General features: G+C 46.6%; 1 protein-coding gene across 6 annotated transcripts in view; it reads right to left on the bottom strand.

The window, feature by feature from the left end:
- Positions 1–2780: 2780 nt before the first annotated feature.
- Positions 2781–18199, bottom strand: part of ZNF395 (zinc finger protein 395) — a 54604-nt gene continuing 39185 nt past the window's right edge. For all 6 annotated transcript variants that reach the window (XM_073335602.1, XM_073335607.1, XM_073335605.1 and 3 more), the window contains 3 exons: positions 18082–18174; positions 17602–17705; positions 2781–9454 (listed from right to left, as the gene is read on the bottom strand). In XM_073335602.1, the coding sequence (XP_073191703.1) occupies positions 9343–9454; positions 17602–17705; positions 18082–18174 (309 nt within the window). In that variant the 3' untranslated portion in view covers positions 2781–9342. The remainder of the gene's footprint in view (positions 9455–17601; positions 17706–18081; positions 18175–18199) is intronic.

Genomic DNA, 18199 nt, shown 5'->3' with positions numbered 1-18199 from the left:
ACCCATCAGCACCTCCCCCTCCCTCGCAGCACCTACCGCGGATCAGATATTTTGCGGTTTCAGGAAGCGCTGGAGGAGAGGTCAGAGAAGCGAGGGCGCAGCGTGCTCAGAGGAGGGGATGGAACTGGGCGGGGAAGAGGCGGGGTGGGAAGAGGTAGGGCGGTAGCAGGAAGAGGCGGGGTGAGGCCTTGGGGGAAGGGGTGGAGTGGGGGCAGGGCCTGAGCGGAGCCAGGTGGAGCACCCCCTGGCAGATAGGCACCGAGTTTCTAATGTCCCGGGTCTCGCAGCCTCCTAGGGACGGCCCTGGGGCCCAGACCATAACAGCGTTCAAAAAGAACTAGATAAGTTCATGGAGGATAGGTCCACCCATGGCTATTAGCCAGGATGGGTAGGGATGGTGGCCCTACCCTCTGGTTGCCAGAAGCTGGGAATAGGCGACAGGGGATGGATCACTTGATGATTCCCTGTTCTGTTCATTCCCTCTTGGGCACCTGGCATTGGCCCCTGTCGGAAGACAGGATACTGGGCTAGATGGACCATTGGCCTGACCCAGTATGGCCGTTCTTATGTTCTTAGGGTTTGTTTACAATGTAGAAAGTTCAGCTAGATCTATTTTTTTTTCAAAGGAAACTGTAAAGTTGCCTTGAATCTGTATGTCAGGGATGGGGAACCTTTTTTCTATCAGGGGCCATTGACCCATAAGAAAAAAGAAGTCAGTTACAGGCCACACAGCCCCATGGGGGGGTGGGGATAGGGGCGCAGAGGCTTGGGGCTTCCCCCACAGCAGGGCAAACCAGCACTTGCAGCTCCAGCCCCGCAGGGGGGTACGGAGACTCAGGGCTTCCCCTGGGTTCTGGAGTGGGGCCAGAAATGAGGGGTTCAGGATGTGGGAGGGGAATCTGGGCTGAGGCAGGGTGTTGAGTGCAGGAGGGGGTGAGGGTTCTGGCGATGAGGGGTTTGATGTGCAGGAAGAGGCTCCAGGCTGGGGTTGAGGGGTTTGGAAAGCAGGAGTGGGCTCACGGCTGGGACAGGGGGTTGGGGGGTCTGGAAGGGAGTTAGGGTGCGGGAGGGGGTTCCCACCTGGGGCAGGGAGCTCAGGGTGTGGGCTCCGGCCGGGCAGCGCTTACCTCAGGAAGCTTCCAGGTGGCAGCGCAGCGGGACTAAGGTAGGCTCCCTGCCTGCCCCGGCTCCGTGCTACTCCCGGAAGCGGCTGGCCTGTCCAGACCCTAGGCAGAGGAGCGACCAGGCACTTCTGCCGAGCTGGTGCTGGAGCAGCACACGGAGCTTCCCGGGCCACAGAGACATGCTGACTGCTTCCGGAACTTGCGCGGAGCTGCTCAGACTTTTAACAGGCTGGCAACCCTAGCTTCCCCCCGCAGAACGAGACAGCGCTCGCGGCTCCAGGCCCGCGGTGGGGCGCCGAGGCTCGAGGCTTCAGGCCTGGAGACTTGCCGCGGGCCGTAGGTTCCCCACCCTTGCGGTATACATAATGGGCGCAATGCAGCTGTCATTCCAGTCTCTTGTCTGCTTTAAAAACTAGGTTAATACAATGTATAAAGAACAAGACTTTTTAGCCAAGCAAAAGTGGTCTCGCGTTAGGAAACATCAAGCTGGAAGAAATGTTCCCTTCAGTGCTCTGGGACATGAGCATCAGGCTAAACAGTGAAACATGTAATAGCTACCCTAGTCCAGGACAGCAAGGTCTCTTGCTTTTTCTTCCTTCTGTACAAGAACAGGTAAAAGGACACAGTCAGATATCAGGCAACTTTTCATTTTATTTCTTATAAAATATATTTTATATTGCTGCTGTAAAAATTACATTTCACATTTTTATTTTATTACAATAAAAAATAATACTTGGAAGACAGCTGAAAAAAGCTCCAATGAGACAGAAATTCACTGATATGGCATATCCCCGTTAAGCTGAATAGCATGCCAAAGAGCAGCTATTGGCAACAAATGTCCCATCCTTTCCACACTTTCTCATATCCCATAACTCCACAAAAAAAACAAGTTACACCCTACCCTAGCTTTGTGTATCTACCTGAAGACTTCCCATTTCTTTAATCCAATGGGGGTGTAGAGTGACAGGGGGGGGGGGGGTCACCAGGTGCTGAACTTCACACAACACAACTGCTTTGCTTCTTTTAGGGGTCCAATCTCCCATCAACAATGAAGGGTCACAACGTGTAGGCTGGACACACTCCAGTTAATGCCTAGCAGAAAGGTTCCTATGTACATACATACATGCACAAAGAGACAATCAGACCAAACAGGTGCATATGGGAGGTGTTTCTTAGCTGAATTCACAGGTCACGGCTACCTAATGTTTGGAGGTTGAGGGGGACTTGCTTAAGATTAGAAAAGTTCTTAAGTATGGAGTCTATGCAAGAGTGACAGAAGGAAAACTAGAGTCTACCAAGTGTGGTTGGAAGCAAGTTAGAAAATTAGGCGGAGAAAAGCAAAGAAGGAAAAAAAAAATTTTTTTTAAATCTTGCTGTGTCATTTCTGCCAACAAAAAAAGTGTAAAAAATAAAATTAAAAAAGACGTGCACCAGCTGTTCCAACAAAAAAAAAAACACCCACATATAAAACAACCACCATATTGTTAAGAACTATTTTGTCCAATTAAATCTGTACCGCAAAAGCCCTCAAAATAAAGTGTAAGAATCCCCCATCCCCTTTCAAATCTTTTAAAAAACACGGATACAAAATATTCCTATGTAAGATGTTTTTTTCTTTATTATGATTAAGTAAGTGCTCTTCATTTTGGAATCAGGCATTGCAAGATGGCTATGTGTACAAACAAAGGTGCTGCAAGATGGGGAAAAAAAGCCAGTGGACAGTATTTAGTGTGTGTTAGTGGTGTAATACTTCTCTTCTGCCTACCTTCCTCCCATCCCACACACGCCTGTGATGCCAGGCAATAGCAGACGGATTCTGCATTCCTCTCTGGCCTAAGAGTTTGTGCAGCTTAGCGAGGGTATACGGTATACCACATGCTTCTATAGGTGACTGCTTATTCCAAAGTCATTTACACTTTTTTAAAAAAAAAAAATCACATTTAACAAAAGCAAAATGTTATTTTTTTCAAAACCCAATCTTCTGTCAGCAAAAAAATTATCCTTGAAATAAACATATATATAACACATACAAATGTTTGGGTTGAGGACTCTGGATTGTTCAAGGCCAGTTACTGAGGGGTGAACCTTAAAGAGGCTCATAGGATTGGTCTGATCAGCACCCGTGCGTCTGGATGCATATTTTAATTTCCTGAGTGACCCAGATTGACCTTATGAATTGCAGGGTCCTAAGCAAGAGAAGGGCCCCAAAAGTCCCAGAGAAAGAGAGGGAAGGGTGGTCAGGGTGAGTTTGTGTCCTGTTCCTCCAATCTCACGGCTGGAGAGAGAGATGAGACTACAATCAGTAAACTGCTAAGATGGCTTCATTTGAAGTCTGCAAATTGTACTAAAAGTGTCATAAAATAGGCTCTCTAAGAAGATTTCTGGACCTCTCCACTTCCTGAAAGACACAATGGGTCCAATGATTAGGGTGCTAGGCTGTAACTCAAAAGACTTGGGGGTTCAATTCCTTGCTCCACCACAAACCCTCCCATGAGTTAGGGGCTTCTGAAAAATCCCAGTAGGTGCCTATATCTGGATCTTTAGAAATCTGGCCCTTAGTCTCCCTGGATCAGATGTATGCAAGTGCCTAACTCCCAGTGAAATCAATGGGAATTAGATGGTGTCATGGGGTGCCTGGGCCCCTTTAAGGGGGAGCTGGTCTGCACCTGGGCTAACTGCCCTGGGCTGAGGCTGATCGGAGAAGTTCAGCAAAGAAGGTTTTAATGAACAGCTGGACAGCTTGAGTGACCCTACTGGTTACACCTGGAGAGGGCATGGTCAGGTAGGGAGGAGAGGAACTTAGAGGAAATGCAGGGAGGAACCCTCTCCGGGGTGGACAGTCTGAAGAAGGACCTTGAAATAGATCCCTCAAGTTGTCACACCCCGTATCTGTACAACTTGCAACTTCTGGTTGATACTACAAAGTTACTATGAAGTGGTTGCCATGAAAAATGCTGTATCACAAATGCTCCTCCAGCTATGCGTATCCACTATGGGCTAAGCAGAGCTGTATCACATCCTCTTAGTAGACCAGATACAACAGAAGGTCCTTAGAACTTATTAAGTGATAACACCTTGGAACAGTGGGTGAGTTTAGGCCTGGGGCGGGGGGGGGAAGTGGGGGGAATAAACCCAAACAGTTTTACTCTACCTCTCTGAAGGAAGGAACAAGAAGTGGAGAGCGGAAAGTTACCAAGCAGAACAAAGATACCTAGGTGTTAATGCTAGCCTTTAAAAAACACAGAGGTTGCGTGGGTCAGGAGAAGATTGAGAGACACAGGATGTTTGGGAAGAAAGAAGGAAAGACATGGATCAGCCAAGGTGAAAGTACTAGTAACTGAGCTGGGAAGAAGACTCCATGTTTCAGAACGTAAGGGTCCACAGCAGAAGGACCTGGTTGGCCCCAGAGGCTCTGACCCCAGCCCAAAGAATGCCCTGGTGAAGAAACTGAGAAATGAGCATAGGTTTTATTATTTTTGTATGGACCTGTGTATTTCTTGTATGATTCAGTAAAGAGCAACAGCGTTCTAGAACTCTGGGCAAAGTGTCTATTATGTGTCACAACTTTTATGAGTCCCCTGAGAGGGTTGAATGGTAACCCAGAAGGCTCATATTTTTGGTGCGGTTTTGGGAGAGGGGATCTTTAAGCTACAAGGGGAGTCTATGGTGTCTCAGCATTGGTTCCAGGCGCTGGGTAGTGGATGGCGAGGTCACAGCTCTCCCGAGGGAGTGTTAGAGGATCTGTGCTCCAAAAGTATGCGTAGGGATCTCAAGATTGGAACATCTGGGGATCAAGAAGGTTGATCATAGCATCTGCTGAGGTGACCAAATTTGTGACAGGGGGAAAAGCGGAATAAACTGCAGAAGTCACAATTAACTATAGTCATGCCCCCTCCCCACCCCCCCGGGGGGGGGCAGGAAGGGGACTTGGGGCCCTGCAGGTCAGTATCATGACAATAGGTCAGAGGACTAAAGGGAACTGGAAGAGAGAGACTGAAATCTCAAACTCATAGGGCTGGAAGTGAGTTGCTGTTACTGTTTCACGTGCTGTCACTCGGTGAAGAGACTGGAACTGAAGACCCCAGGTGGGGCAGAAGACTTTTTGGTTCACTTTGGTTGTTTTAATACTGATGAAGGACATTAAGGACACATGTCCCAAAAGGGGTGGGACTCTAGAGGGAGGCAGCCAGAGGGCCAAGTACCCCATGACATGAGAGAGATGACACCACCACAAGAGGGCACTCCAGGATGGTGAGAGACAACAACGCCACAAGGGAGCGCTCTGGGATGGTGAGCCCCATAACAGGCATCTAACACATTTAGAAACCTGGCTCTCTGTGTCTCAATTCCTTACCTATAAAATAGGAACCCGAGCACTACTCTACCTCACAGAGGTGTTGTGAGGAAAAATACATTAAAGATTATGAGGTGCTCAGATACTATAATAATGAGGGATGAAAACCTTAAACAGCAGAGCCAGGAATAAGAGATGAGGCATTTCTCTGGTTCCAGGACTGGGAATGAAAAACAACTAATAATATCAGAAACTGAACTTTTTGGGCCTCAAAAGAGACTTCTATTTGAATTGCAGGCAACGGTTCTAGTCAGTTTTACTTTACCCTTCCATAACTCGAGTGCAAAAAACACAGAAGCACTTGCATGCAAGTAAGCAGCATCCAACATCAAGAGTTCAAACTGGGAGACAAGAGGTTTCCTTTCATAATTTTATCAATGGGCCCAGGTGCCAGCCTTAAAGGAAAACTGCAGTGTAACCCAAGAGATAGTTTAACCACTGCATTTGAGAGTTATGTATGCAATTCCGCAATCCTTTCTCATGTGAGTAGTCCCACTGCAGTGCTGAGGTCACTGGGAGTACTCAAACAAGCACTTCAAGGAGTAGGCCCCAAGTGCCTGAAATACAATAAAGACGAATTATTAATAAACAGAAAGGTGCATTGGCAGGTTAGGATTCAGCCAATTCAAGTCAAGTAAAAACAGCTGGAAATTAGACTGTTTTAAAGGTTTGTGGGCTTTTACATTGTTTTTGAAACGGAAACATTTAAAAATAAATAGAATATATTTTAGAATGGCCCAATTTTCACCTATGTCCTGTGAGGGGTTCAAGTAGTACCCTGGCTGCTGTGAAGCACAATTCTTCACCATGAAAATGGCAGCCCCAACTGACTATCATCAACCCCTTTCTCTGAATGGTACTTTTTAGGCGAGCAACCACAATGTCTGAAATCTCTTTTGAAATTTCATTCTTTTCCAGTATTTAGTAAAATATTAAGCCCCAGGGAGGTATAACACCACCTGGTATGACAAACCACTGCAGTATTCCTTTAAAGGTCACCTATATAGAACAGTTCAGCAACTTGTCTGCTTTCATAATCCACATTTCTCACATCAGACTAAGACAGTGGATCTCAAACTGCTAGCTCTTTATGGTGGTCATCAGAGTAAGAGTCACAGTGGAGGGACTAAAGTGTAAGAGAGGGCCTCTTACGAACTCCTTCCTTCATAAAGTATCTGAACCGCAGTCACTGAAGTCAACTGAAAGACTCCCATTGTTTTCAATGGACTTTGCATCAGACCCACATGGACCCAGCTAGAGAACCTGACCCTACTGAATCAGACCTAGATGATTCCATTGGCTCAGAATCAGTGGACTAAGTAAAAAAAACAAACAAATAGGGAGACACACTCACTTTGTTCCTGCTTCCCATAGGCCAATTTGGCAACCACCAATTTAACAGCGAGCAGAAGACTGGGTTCTAAAACAATATACTGTATATATGTATAAAATTACAAAAAAATACCAACAAGCACCCCCATATATAACCCCTTTGACTGCACCACCTGCCCCTTTATCAACCAGGCTCACATTGATCCAGGAGGAAATAACACCCTCCTGGTCACATGAATTGTTTTTACAAAGAAAGTGTAGTCAATCCTATGGTCCTTAAAAATACACCAGGCTTGTTTCTGCCTTGCCCATGGGTTGAGCTCTGCAGTTTATGGCCTACGATTATCAAAAACGCAGCAAAAAGTCCAATGATCCCCTTCCCACCCACTCCCATTAATACAAAACCCTCAACTCTGACTGCAGCCGAGTTATGCACAACATGGACCACATGGCTCGTGTGTAGCTGCCATTTTGTATTTACAAACAGAACAGACTTCACAGCGCCAGGATTCTCTGCACAACAGAGTGTAGCATTTGAATGGCTTTAGTGACGGGGCATTCCTTGCCCTGTTAAGAGAAACCAGGACTCCTTAGTGACTGTGACAGAGCACTTCTGTGACACCCGTTGAGTTCAACACGATCAAAATGGCACCCTCTGGGGGCAGTGTCCCAGTCAACCTGCACTGCTACCATCGCATACTGTACTGAGTTCAATGATGGAAACACCACTGACTCCCCAAGACACAAAATGGGGACGTATAGAACAAAATTCTTTGCCTTTGTGCTCCAAGGCCACACAGTGAGATGGACAGAGACACTGACATTAGCAACCTGGTCGCCAGGGTCCTGTCCATGCAGGGCCAAGCTTCCACAGGACAGCTTATTGTGCCATGGGATGCACTCTGCTGCTCCTCACAGCAGCTGCAATGTGTGTGCTGGTATTGTGGCTGGACTGCACTTGCTGCCAAGTGGCTTTTCACAGCTCAGACAGTAGATTGGGCACTTCCTACATGTGGCTGATCAGCCATGAGTGCAAAGACCAAAAACAATAAAAACTGGACCTGACTGCTGGTGGTGGATTAAATGGTGCTCTTCTCCAAAATCAGAGGGGCCTATGGAACCTTTGATCTTTCCCTCCAGCTCCCCCCGCAATTCCAGAAAGACTCCTTGGGCTTGATTCTTCTCTTATTTAAACCTGTGCAAGTCAGGAGTAACTCCACTGAAGTTACACTGCTATAAGTGAGAATCAGGCAAACAGGGATAAATTCTACCCCCAGAAGACAGTAAACTGTACACAATGACAGATCAAATCAGAAACATTTGAATCATGTAAAAAGAATATGAATTTTTAAAAAATGAAAGCCAGAAAGCTGGGTTCAGACATCTTTCACAATTCAGGATTTCATAACATACGTATCTATGACACTGATTCAGCAAATGACATAAGCACGTGCTTATCTTTAAGCGTGCAAGTAATCCCAACTCATTCAGCATGTACTTTAGTCCCACTGATTGCAACATAATGTAAAAATGTATGTAAGCATTTTGCTGAATTGGGGCCTAAATTTTTGTGTGTCCACCCTTTCTAGTCCTCTTGGGTTAACAATATTGATCCTGCCAACTTCGCAGAAAGCTACATCAGGTTTCAAAATAAAAACTCATTCCCTGTAGGTTAAAGAGACACTGTGAGACCCAAAAAATAGGTTTTTCAAAGAAATACATTGTTTTCATGAATCTAACAAAAAAATTAGTTTTGTTTTAAAAAAAATTTGTTTGTAATTAAAAGATAAAAATATATGTAGATGTTTATTTTAAGATTTCAACATTGCTGATGCAGCTGTATCAGAACACATAAATACCAGGAAGTGAAACTGACCAGAGACATAGCAAGTCCAGCTTTAATGTCAGAGCTGAGAGGTGTAAAAAGTAAACACAGTATCATTGGTAAAAAGCAAAGGAAAGAACTTTAAATTCCTCCCATTCCAATAATTTAAGGTGTTACTAGTAAAACATGAACATCATTTTCCTTTTTTAAGCTATGATTGTTATTCTGACAGTGCCCTTTAAACTACAGCAGACTTTGAGCTTTCTAGCCAGTCACGTAATAGAGAGAGAGATGATCCTCACCTCCTTATCCCAGCTACTGACCTGAAAGTTCAGTAGACTGTACTGTTGAGCTGGGAGATCAGTAAAGAGTTCTTTGGTCCCTGGATCACCAAATAACAAGTCTGCTGTGAACACCAAGCAACCAGCTTTCTTTCTTTCCCTCCCTATTTTTACTATAAAATAGGAGGACTTTTTTTTTTTTTTTTACATTTGTAAAAAACCCACAGAAAGTGTAAAAAATTAATAAATCCAGCTGACATACAATATACAGAACTTGGAATTTACACACAGCTCTTGAGATCTCTGCTGAAGCCACAGGAGATAGATACCTCCAAGTTTGCTGTGCCCTGGTTGCAGCAATGACCAACTTTGGGAGCTCTCGGCTGAGAGAGACAGAAATTCAATACTCCTGAAATGTTCATGTGCTCAGTCCAGGAATCGCTGGCAGGCCTTTTTCCACCGGCAGGCCGTGCACCACTGGTCTCGGTGCTCAATTCCATACACTTTACGGCATTTCTTGGCTTCGCCACGGACTTTTCTGCAGAGTAACAAAAATAACCGAGACGGTGACATGGTTATTAAAGCGTTACAGAGCTCAGGGGAGAAGAGAGTATGTGCAACGCAATGCAAGGTTGAGCTAAACCTGAGGAGGAAGCCCCAGTGTGAACAAAGCATTAGACGTTCCCAGTAGAGAGCAACCCTGCAATAGCAGAGGGATGGGCTGAACCCACAGTAACATCTCTTGCTTATGTGGCAGCTTCTAGAATTCTAAGGGCTTGTCTGCACTTGAAATGTCACAGCATTGCAGCTGCAACTACACTCCTAGAGCACTTCAGTGTAGACACCACCCATGCTGACAGGAGGGATCCTCCCACAGGTGTAGGTAATCCACCTCCCCGAGAGTTCTCCGCAAGAGTTCTTCTGTTGACCGAGCACTGCCTACACCGGGGCTTAGGTCAACTTAACTAAGTCTCTCAAGGGTGTGGATTTTTCACACCCCTGAGTGACGCAGCTGGGTTGACCTAACTTTTTGGTGCAGACCAGGCCTACGTCAAAGGGCTGTTCCCATCCTGAGGGAGTCCAAAGAAAGTGGAAGTTTAAACCAAAGCGTTTCCTTCTTTTCTTTTGGACTGTTTTCCATCAAGACTCAGCAATACTAGCCATCTCCACAGCACCATTATTAGAATGCTAATAGAGAGGAAGGCTGTTCTTATTGTTAAGGTACCGGACTGAGATTCAAAAGATTGAGAGTCAATTCACAGCTCTGCCACAGGCTCCATGTGTGATCCATGGCAAACCACTTGATCTGTGTTGTGAATTCCCCATTTGTAAAATGGGGATAACAACACTTCCTTTCTCCCACGCTTTATTTCTCGTCTATTTAAACCCATAAGCTCTTTGGGGCAGGGACTGTCTCTTACTATGTGTATTATGCACAGTGCCTATGCATAATAGCTGATCTTAGTTGGGGCAAATAATTCAAATACAGAATAATACCCGCTTTCATTCTGAAGAGTCACAAGCAGCAGACAAACTAAATACAGAGTTCAGTCATCCACCATTTAAATGCAGTCACCTCTGGGGTGGAATGTGGAAGCTACTCTGAACCAGCAGCGCTACATAAGAGTTTTTAGAAGGAGAAATGAAGAACAGTGTCCCCAGTTATTCAGTATTTAGGCAAAGCTATTACATGCAGACAGCAAAGAGGAAGTATAATACAACAGGTTGGTGGATTGAATGGACATACTGGAACAGTTATGGACCTGACCTAAATTAGACTGTATAAAAGCCAGTCAGCCAGTCAGCTGCGAACCAGCTGAGCAGCGAACAGCAGAGCAGCGAACAGAGGGAGTTTGCCTGGGAATTCCCCAGGGAGAGCCTGCTGAGGCTTACATCTTGCCGGCTTCTCTGAGAAGTTACTACAACTCCTGAGTGAGCTAGTAGAAGGAAGATAATATGGATGGGGGGTGTTCAGCTGTTGTGACCTGCACTGGATGTACCATGTTTGTCTTTCTTCCACAGGACAGAAGCAACTTTGTCTGTACAAAGTGCAAGCTGGTCTCCATATTGGAAGAGAATATTGGAGAAATGAATATCGACCCTGCATTGCATAAGAGAAACTGAAGACTTCCTGGACAGACGTCAGGATATGCTTCTACGGGCACAATGTTCTGAAGATTCAGAGCAGGCTGCGCAGCGGGGACAGGAGGACGGTGAATAAATTTAGCAGCATGTGACCTCCGGAAGAAGAAAGGGGAGCATCCCTGTACCAGCAGGGCAGATACAGGTAAGTAACCGTTTTCATGTTTTCTCCACAGGTACTAATGCGGAGAGTGGACCAGATGATACATCTGAGGGAAGGGAACAGAAGGAGACTCTGCCAATTGGAAGGCATGAGATGCACTGTCCTAGGGTTGGGGGTTCCACGACCACCTCTCCCAAGAGAAGGAGGCGGGTGGTGGTGGTTGGGGACTCTCTCCTCAGGGGGACTGAGTCATCTATCTGCCGCCCTGACTGGGAAAACCGAGAAGTCTGCTGCTTGCCAGGAGCTAGGATTCACGATGTGACAGAGAGACTGCCGAGACTCATCAAGCCCTCGGACCGCTACCCCTTCCTGCTTCTCCACGTGGGCACCAATGATACTGCCAAGAATGACCTTGAGCAGATCACTGCGGACTACATGGCTCTGGGAAGAAGGATAAAGGAGTTTGAGGTGCAAGTGGTGTTCTCGTCCATCCTCCCCGTGGAAGGAAAAGGCCTGGGCAGAGACCGTTGAATCGTGGAAGTCAATGAATGGCTATGCAGGTGGTGTCGGAGAGAAGGCTTTGGATTCTTTGACCATGGGATGATGTTCCAAGGAGGAGTGCTAGGCAGAGACGGGCTCCACCTTAAGAAGAGAGGGAAGAGCATCTTTGGAAGCAGGCTGGCTAACCTAGTGAGGAAGGCTTTAAACTAGGTTCACTGGGGGAAGGAGACCAAAGCCCTGAGGTAAGTGGGGAAGTGGGATACCGGGAGGAGGCACGAGTGAGAGGGGAGGGCTCCTGCCTCATACTGAGAAAGAGGGGCAATCAGCGAGTTATCTCAAGTGCCTATACACAAATGCAAGAAGCCTGGGAATCAAGCAGGGAGAATTGGAAGTCCTGGCACAGTCAAGGAATTATGATGTGATTGGAATAACAGGGACTTGGTGGGATAACTCACATGACTGGAGTACTGTCATGGATGGATATAAACTGTTCGGGCAGGGCAGAAAAGGTGGGGGAGTTGCACTGTATGTAAGGGAGCAGTATGACTGCTCAGAGCTCAAGTATGAAACTGCAGAAAAACCTGAGAGTCTCTGGATTAAGTTTAGAAGTGTGAGCAACAGGGGTGATGTCATGGTGGGAGTCTGCTATAGACAACCGGACCAGGGGGATGAGGTAGACGAGGCTTTCTTCCGGCAACTCGCAGAAGTTACTAGATCGCACGCCCTGGTTCTCATGGGAGACTTCAATTACCCTGATATCTGCTGGGAGAGAAATACAGCGGTGCACAGGCAATCCAGGAAATTTTTGGAAAATGTAGGGGACAATTTCCTGGTGCAAGTGCTGGAGGAACCAACTAGGGGCAGAGCTCTTCTTGACCTGCTGCTCACAAACCGAGAAGAATTAGTAGGGGAAGCAAAAGTGGATGGGAACCTGGGAGGCAGTGACCATGAAATGGTCGAGTTCAGGATCCTGACACAGGGAAGAAAGGAGAGCAGCAGAATATGGACCCTGGACTTCAGAAAAGCAGACTGACTCCCTCAGGGAACTGATGGGCAGGATCCCCTGGGAGAATAACATGAGGGGGAAAGGAGTCCAGGAGAGCTGGCTGTATTTTAAAGAATCCTTATTGAGGTTACAGGGACAAACCATCCCGATGTGTAGAAAGAATAGTAAATATGGCAGGCGACCAGCTTGGCTTAACAGTGAAATCCTTACTGATCTTGAACACAAAAAAGAAGCTTACAAGAAGTGAAAGATTGGACAAATGACCAGGGAAGAGTATAAAAATATTGCTCGGGGATGTAGGATTGAAATCAGGAAGGCCAAATCACACCTGGAGTTGCAGCTAGCAAGGGATGTTAAGAGTAACAAGAAGGGTTTCTTCAGGTATGTTAGCAACAAGAAGAAAGTCAAGGAAAGTCTGGGCCCCTTACTGAATGAGGGAGGCAACCTAGTGACAGAGGATGTGGAAAAAGCGAATGTACTCAATGCTTTTTTTGCCTCTGTCTTCTCGAACAAGATCAGCTCCCAGACTACTGCACTGGGCAGCACAGCATGGGGAGGAGGTGACCAGCCCTCTGTGGAGAAAGAAGTGGTTCGGGACTATTTAGGAAAGCTGGACGAGCACAAGTCCAAGGGGCCGGATGCGCTGCATTCGAGAGTGCTAAAGGAGTTGGCAGATGTTATTGCAGAGCCATTGGCCATTATCTTTGAAAACTCATGGCAATTCGGGGAAGTCCCGGACGACTGGAAAAAGGCTAATGTAGTGCCCATCTTTAAAAAAGGGAAGGAGGAGGATCCGGGGAACTACAGGCCAGTCAGCCTCACCTCAGTCCCTGGAAAAATCATGGAGCAGGTCCTCAAGGAATCAATTCTGAAGCACTTAGAGGAGAGGAAAGCGATCAGGAACAGTCAGCATGGATTCACCAAGGGCAAGTCCTGCCTGACTAATCTAATTGCCTTCTATGAGGAGATAACTGGCTCTCTGGATGAAGGGAAAGCAGTGGACGTGTTGTTCCTTGACTTTAGCAAAGCTTTTGACACTGTCTCCCACAGTATTCTTGCCAGCAAGTTAAAGAAGTATGGACTGGATGAATGGACTATAAGATGGATAGAAAGTTGGCTAGATTGTTGGGCTCAACGGGTAGTGATCAATGAATGGCTCCATGTCTAGTTGGCAGCCGGTGTCAAGTGGAGTGCCCCAAGGGTCGGTCTGGGGGGTGGTTTTGTTCAATATCTTCATAAATGATCTGGAGGATGGTGTGGATTGCACTCTCAGCAAATTTGCAGATGACAATAAACTGGGAGGAGAGGTAGATTAGCTGGAGGGCACGGATAGGATACAGAGGGACCTAGACAAATTAGAGGATTGGGCCAAAAGAAATGTGATGAGGTTCAACAAGTACAAGTGCAGAGTCCTGCACTTAGGAAGGAAGAATCCCATGTCCTTCTACAGACTAGGAACTGAGTGGCTCGGCAGCAGTTCTGCTTAAAAGGACCTAAGGGTGACAGCGGACGAGAAGCTGGATATGAGTCAACAGTGTGCCCTTGTTGCCAAGAAGGCCCATGGCATTTTGGGATGTATACGTAGGGGCACTGCCAGCAGATCGAGGGACATGATCGTTCCCCTCTATTCGACATTGGTGAGGCCTCATCTGAGTACTGTGTCCAGTTTTGGGTCCCACACTACAGGAAGGATGTGGAAAAACTGGAAAGAGTCCAGCGGAGGGCAACAAAAACGATTAGGGGACTGGAACACATGACTTATGAGGAGAGGCTGAGGGAACTGGGATTGTTTAGTCTGCGGAAGAGAAGAATGAGGGGAGATTTGATAGCTGCTTTCAACTACCTGAAAGGGGGTTCCAAAGAGGATGGATCTAGACTGTTCTCAATGGTAGCAGATGACAGAACGAGGAGTAATGGTCTCAAGTTGCAGTGGGGGAGGTTTAGGTTGGATATTAGGAAAAACTTTTTCACTAGGAGGATGGTGAAGCACTGGAATGCGTTACCTAGGGAGGTGGTAGAATCTCCTTCCTTAGATATTTTTAAGGTCAGGCTTGACAAAGCCCTGGCTGGGATGATTTAGTTGGGGATTGGGTCCTGCTTTGAGCACGGGGTTGGACTAGATGACCTCCTGAGGTCCCTTCCAACCCTGATATTCTATGAGTCTATGATTCTATAGCAGGGTGGGAAGCTCTGATGGCTTCACCTGAAGGCTAGAGTCCAGAAATCTGAGAACCAAGGTATGATACAGTGGAGATCCGTTATTATTTATAAAGTGCCACACACAGCTGCATGGCAGAGCTGGGGCTGGCAGAAAGCACATAATTTTCCTTTTTTAAACAGGAACAAGAAGGAAGGGGGCAGAGGACAGCAACTGACCCCTCAGGTTTGGGGCCCCCGAGCAACAGGAGCCTTCTGGGATGGGGATGGAGGATACTGAGGCTACTGTAGAAGATTCTCACACAGCTTTTGAAATACGGAAGGGCCAGCTCTGGTCTTTGCTGAGGAAGGGCCCCAGGGTAACCCTGGACTAGGGAGGAATGCACCTGGTCTCCTGAACATGTGAAGTCTTCTTGGGGTTTTCTCAGGAACATGGGGCAATTCCCCTGCAGGGCACTAACCTACTCGGGGGACCACAAGTGTAGACCCCGGCCCAACGTAGAGTTATGCAGGTGTGACAGCACCAGGCCTATCACCTGGATGCACATTAGACATGTCTGGGCTAGTCTGTTAACGTCTTGTACAAGGCTAAAGAGGCTGGGTTGAAAAGACCTATTCAGGCAGAAGCCCCAGCAAGGAGGCTATGCAGACTGGAGGGGTGATTAGGCTTTAACCAATACAAAATAGCCACAGGAGAAGATTATAAGCCTCTAAAACGTCCCCATTAACATCTCACCATCCTAGATCACCCAGTCCCAGAGCATCCATGATTTCTACAGTGCCCAAAAGCACGCTGAGCACCTCAGAAGAACATATCAAAAGACAAGGTGCTGATGCCAGGTTCCGAGCTAGCCAGGGACATGACACAGGAAGGACAAGGTCTGTAGTGAGGTCATGGGGTACCTCAGTTTGGGTACGTGCATCAGGAGATTTCATTACCTATCATTCTTATTATTTTAGTTCATGCTTCTTGTAAGCCAGGTGATCAAGGGAGTTCAAAGGGAGGCTCCTAAGCTAGGAGAGGTTGGTGGCTTGGTTAACAGGGATTGGCAGAGTGTTCTAAGCAGGGTTTGCATGGAAGTGGCTTAGGAAATACAAGGCTGTCCTCCTTTGCAGAATGGAGGAGACAGGAGGAAACTTGATAGGAGACAGGTTTCAGGAGTAACAGCCGTGTTAGTCTGTATTCGCAAAAAGAAAAAGGAGTACTTGTGGCACCTTTGAGACTAACCAATTTATCTGAGCATAAGCTTTCGTGAGCTACAGCTCACTTCATCGGATGCATACTGTGGAAAGTGTAGAAGATCTTTTTATACACACAAACCATGAAAAAATGGGTGTTTACCACTACAAAAGGTTTTCTCTGCAAAAGGTTTTCTCTGGCCCAACTTGATTATCATACACATTGTAAGGAGAGTGATCACTTTAGATAAGCTATTACCAGCAGGAGAGTGGGTTGGGGGGAGAGAAAACCTTTTGTAGTGGTAAACACCCATTTTTTCATGGTTTGTGTGTATAAAAAGATCTTCTGTACTTTCCACAGTATGCATCCGATGAAGTGAGCTGTAGCCCACGAAAGCTTATGCTCAAATAAATTGGTTAGTCTCTAAGGTGCCACAAGTACTCCTTTTCTTTTTGGTAGGAGACAAGGCCAGAGATCTGGGCCAGGGCAGAAGTGAGTCAATAATAATTGGCACCTGGACAGCACTTTCTCTCTGGGGATATCAAAGAACTCGGAGGACATTATTTGTTACCGCAGCTACTCATGGAGCAGCACCCCACAGTGGGAGGCGCCATGCAAACACAGAACAAAGAGATGGCCGCTGCTCCAAAGAGCTTAGCCTCAGAAAGTTTCTGGGAAATTATTATTATTATCATCCTCATTCTGGAGATGGGGAAACTGAGGCACAGAGAAGTTAAGTGATTTGCCCAGGATCACAGAGAGTCTGTTGCACAGTTGGGAAGAGAACCCAGGACTTCAGATATTCAGTCCCATGTTTCCCCCAAAAGGACAGTTACAACCATCTTTTATACCACCTAAAAGACTGTCAAACAAGAAGTTTTTCCATCTAAAAACTCTCTTCACCTAAAGGCAACAAGGGACATGGTTAAAATGAGAGCCTCACGTAATACTTTTACATTCCAAATGCTTTAACTGTTTTTCCTTCTTTCTGTATATCTTTAATAAAAGGTTAAAAGGATGTTTAAATGGTGTGTTTGCCATGGTACTAAATCTCTCTGCCAAACCCGGAACCTTGTTTAACACTGTTTAATGTTGGTCAGTGACAGGGCCACATTAACACCTTTGACTCTTTGGGCCCATATAATCCACCTAAATTATATCTTTGACTCTTTGGGCCCATATAATCCACCTAAATTAATACAACACAACCATAACAACATCCTTCCTCTCAAAAAGAAAAGGGAGGACTCGTGGCACCTTAGAGACTAACCAATTTATTTGAGCATAAGCTTTCGTGAGCTACAGCTCACTTCATTGTATGCATTCAGTAGCTCATGAAAGCTTATGCTCAAATAAATTGGTTAGTCTCTAAGGTGCCACAAGTCCTCCTTTTCTTTTTGCGAATACAGACTAACACGGCTGCTACTCTGAAACCTTCCTCTCTCACTGTCCCACCTGCAATGGTGTAACCATACCCAGCTGTCCCTGTGCAGGATATGGTATCAGCTCATTACTACCTATGTTAACACTCTCTCTTCTCCGACAGTACCAGGGCAGCATGGTCCCCACCCGCTTCCCCTCTCTGCAAACTCTTACCTGGTGCCACTGGGAGCCTTGGGAGGAGACGCGACGATCAGGTGTGACTTCAGCATTGATGTCGGCTGTTGGTGTTCACTGAAGCTCAGTGATCTGCTTCGAACCTGCACATGAGAATCAATTCCAGATCTATGAGTCATCACACACACCAGAGCTCGCTTTCTGCTGCTGAGATCTGTCCAGTCAGACGAATCCAGCCCAGTCTCTGTACTCAATAGCCTATGGAGACTGGTTTTATTGCGTGCGTAAAGCAGCATAGAGAACATAGCTCAACCATGTGGTGCCATGTCCTCTGAGCTGGTGGCAATGCACAGATCTCCTGTCAGGCAGCACATAAGCTTCAGGGAGTGACAAAGGGTAAACCAGGTTCTCTTTAAAACTCCCACTCCCTATGCCCTCCCACCCCTGCCCGATCACCCTTTCCAAGGTGCTGGGCAATTAACTGTGTAAAGAAAAAAGAGCCAAGCAAGCGTGACTCACCGGGGAGAGAGAAGGGATGGTGGAGGTGGCAGCAGCCCAGCTGATGCTGGTGAATATGTGTGGTGACACCGGAATCTGAATTGACGGTAAGGCCTGTAGAAGGAAAGGGGAGCAAAGG

Source organism: Lepidochelys kempii, chromosome 3, assembly GCF_965140265.1.
Source record: "Lepidochelys kempii isolate rLepKem1 chromosome 3, rLepKem1.hap2, whole genome shotgun sequence".
Taxonomy (NCBI): Eukaryota; Metazoa; Chordata; order Testudines; family Cheloniidae; genus Lepidochelys; species Lepidochelys kempii.
The sequence above is the reverse complement of the archived record's forward strand: the minus strand, read 5'-3'. Positions and strand labels throughout refer to the sequence as shown.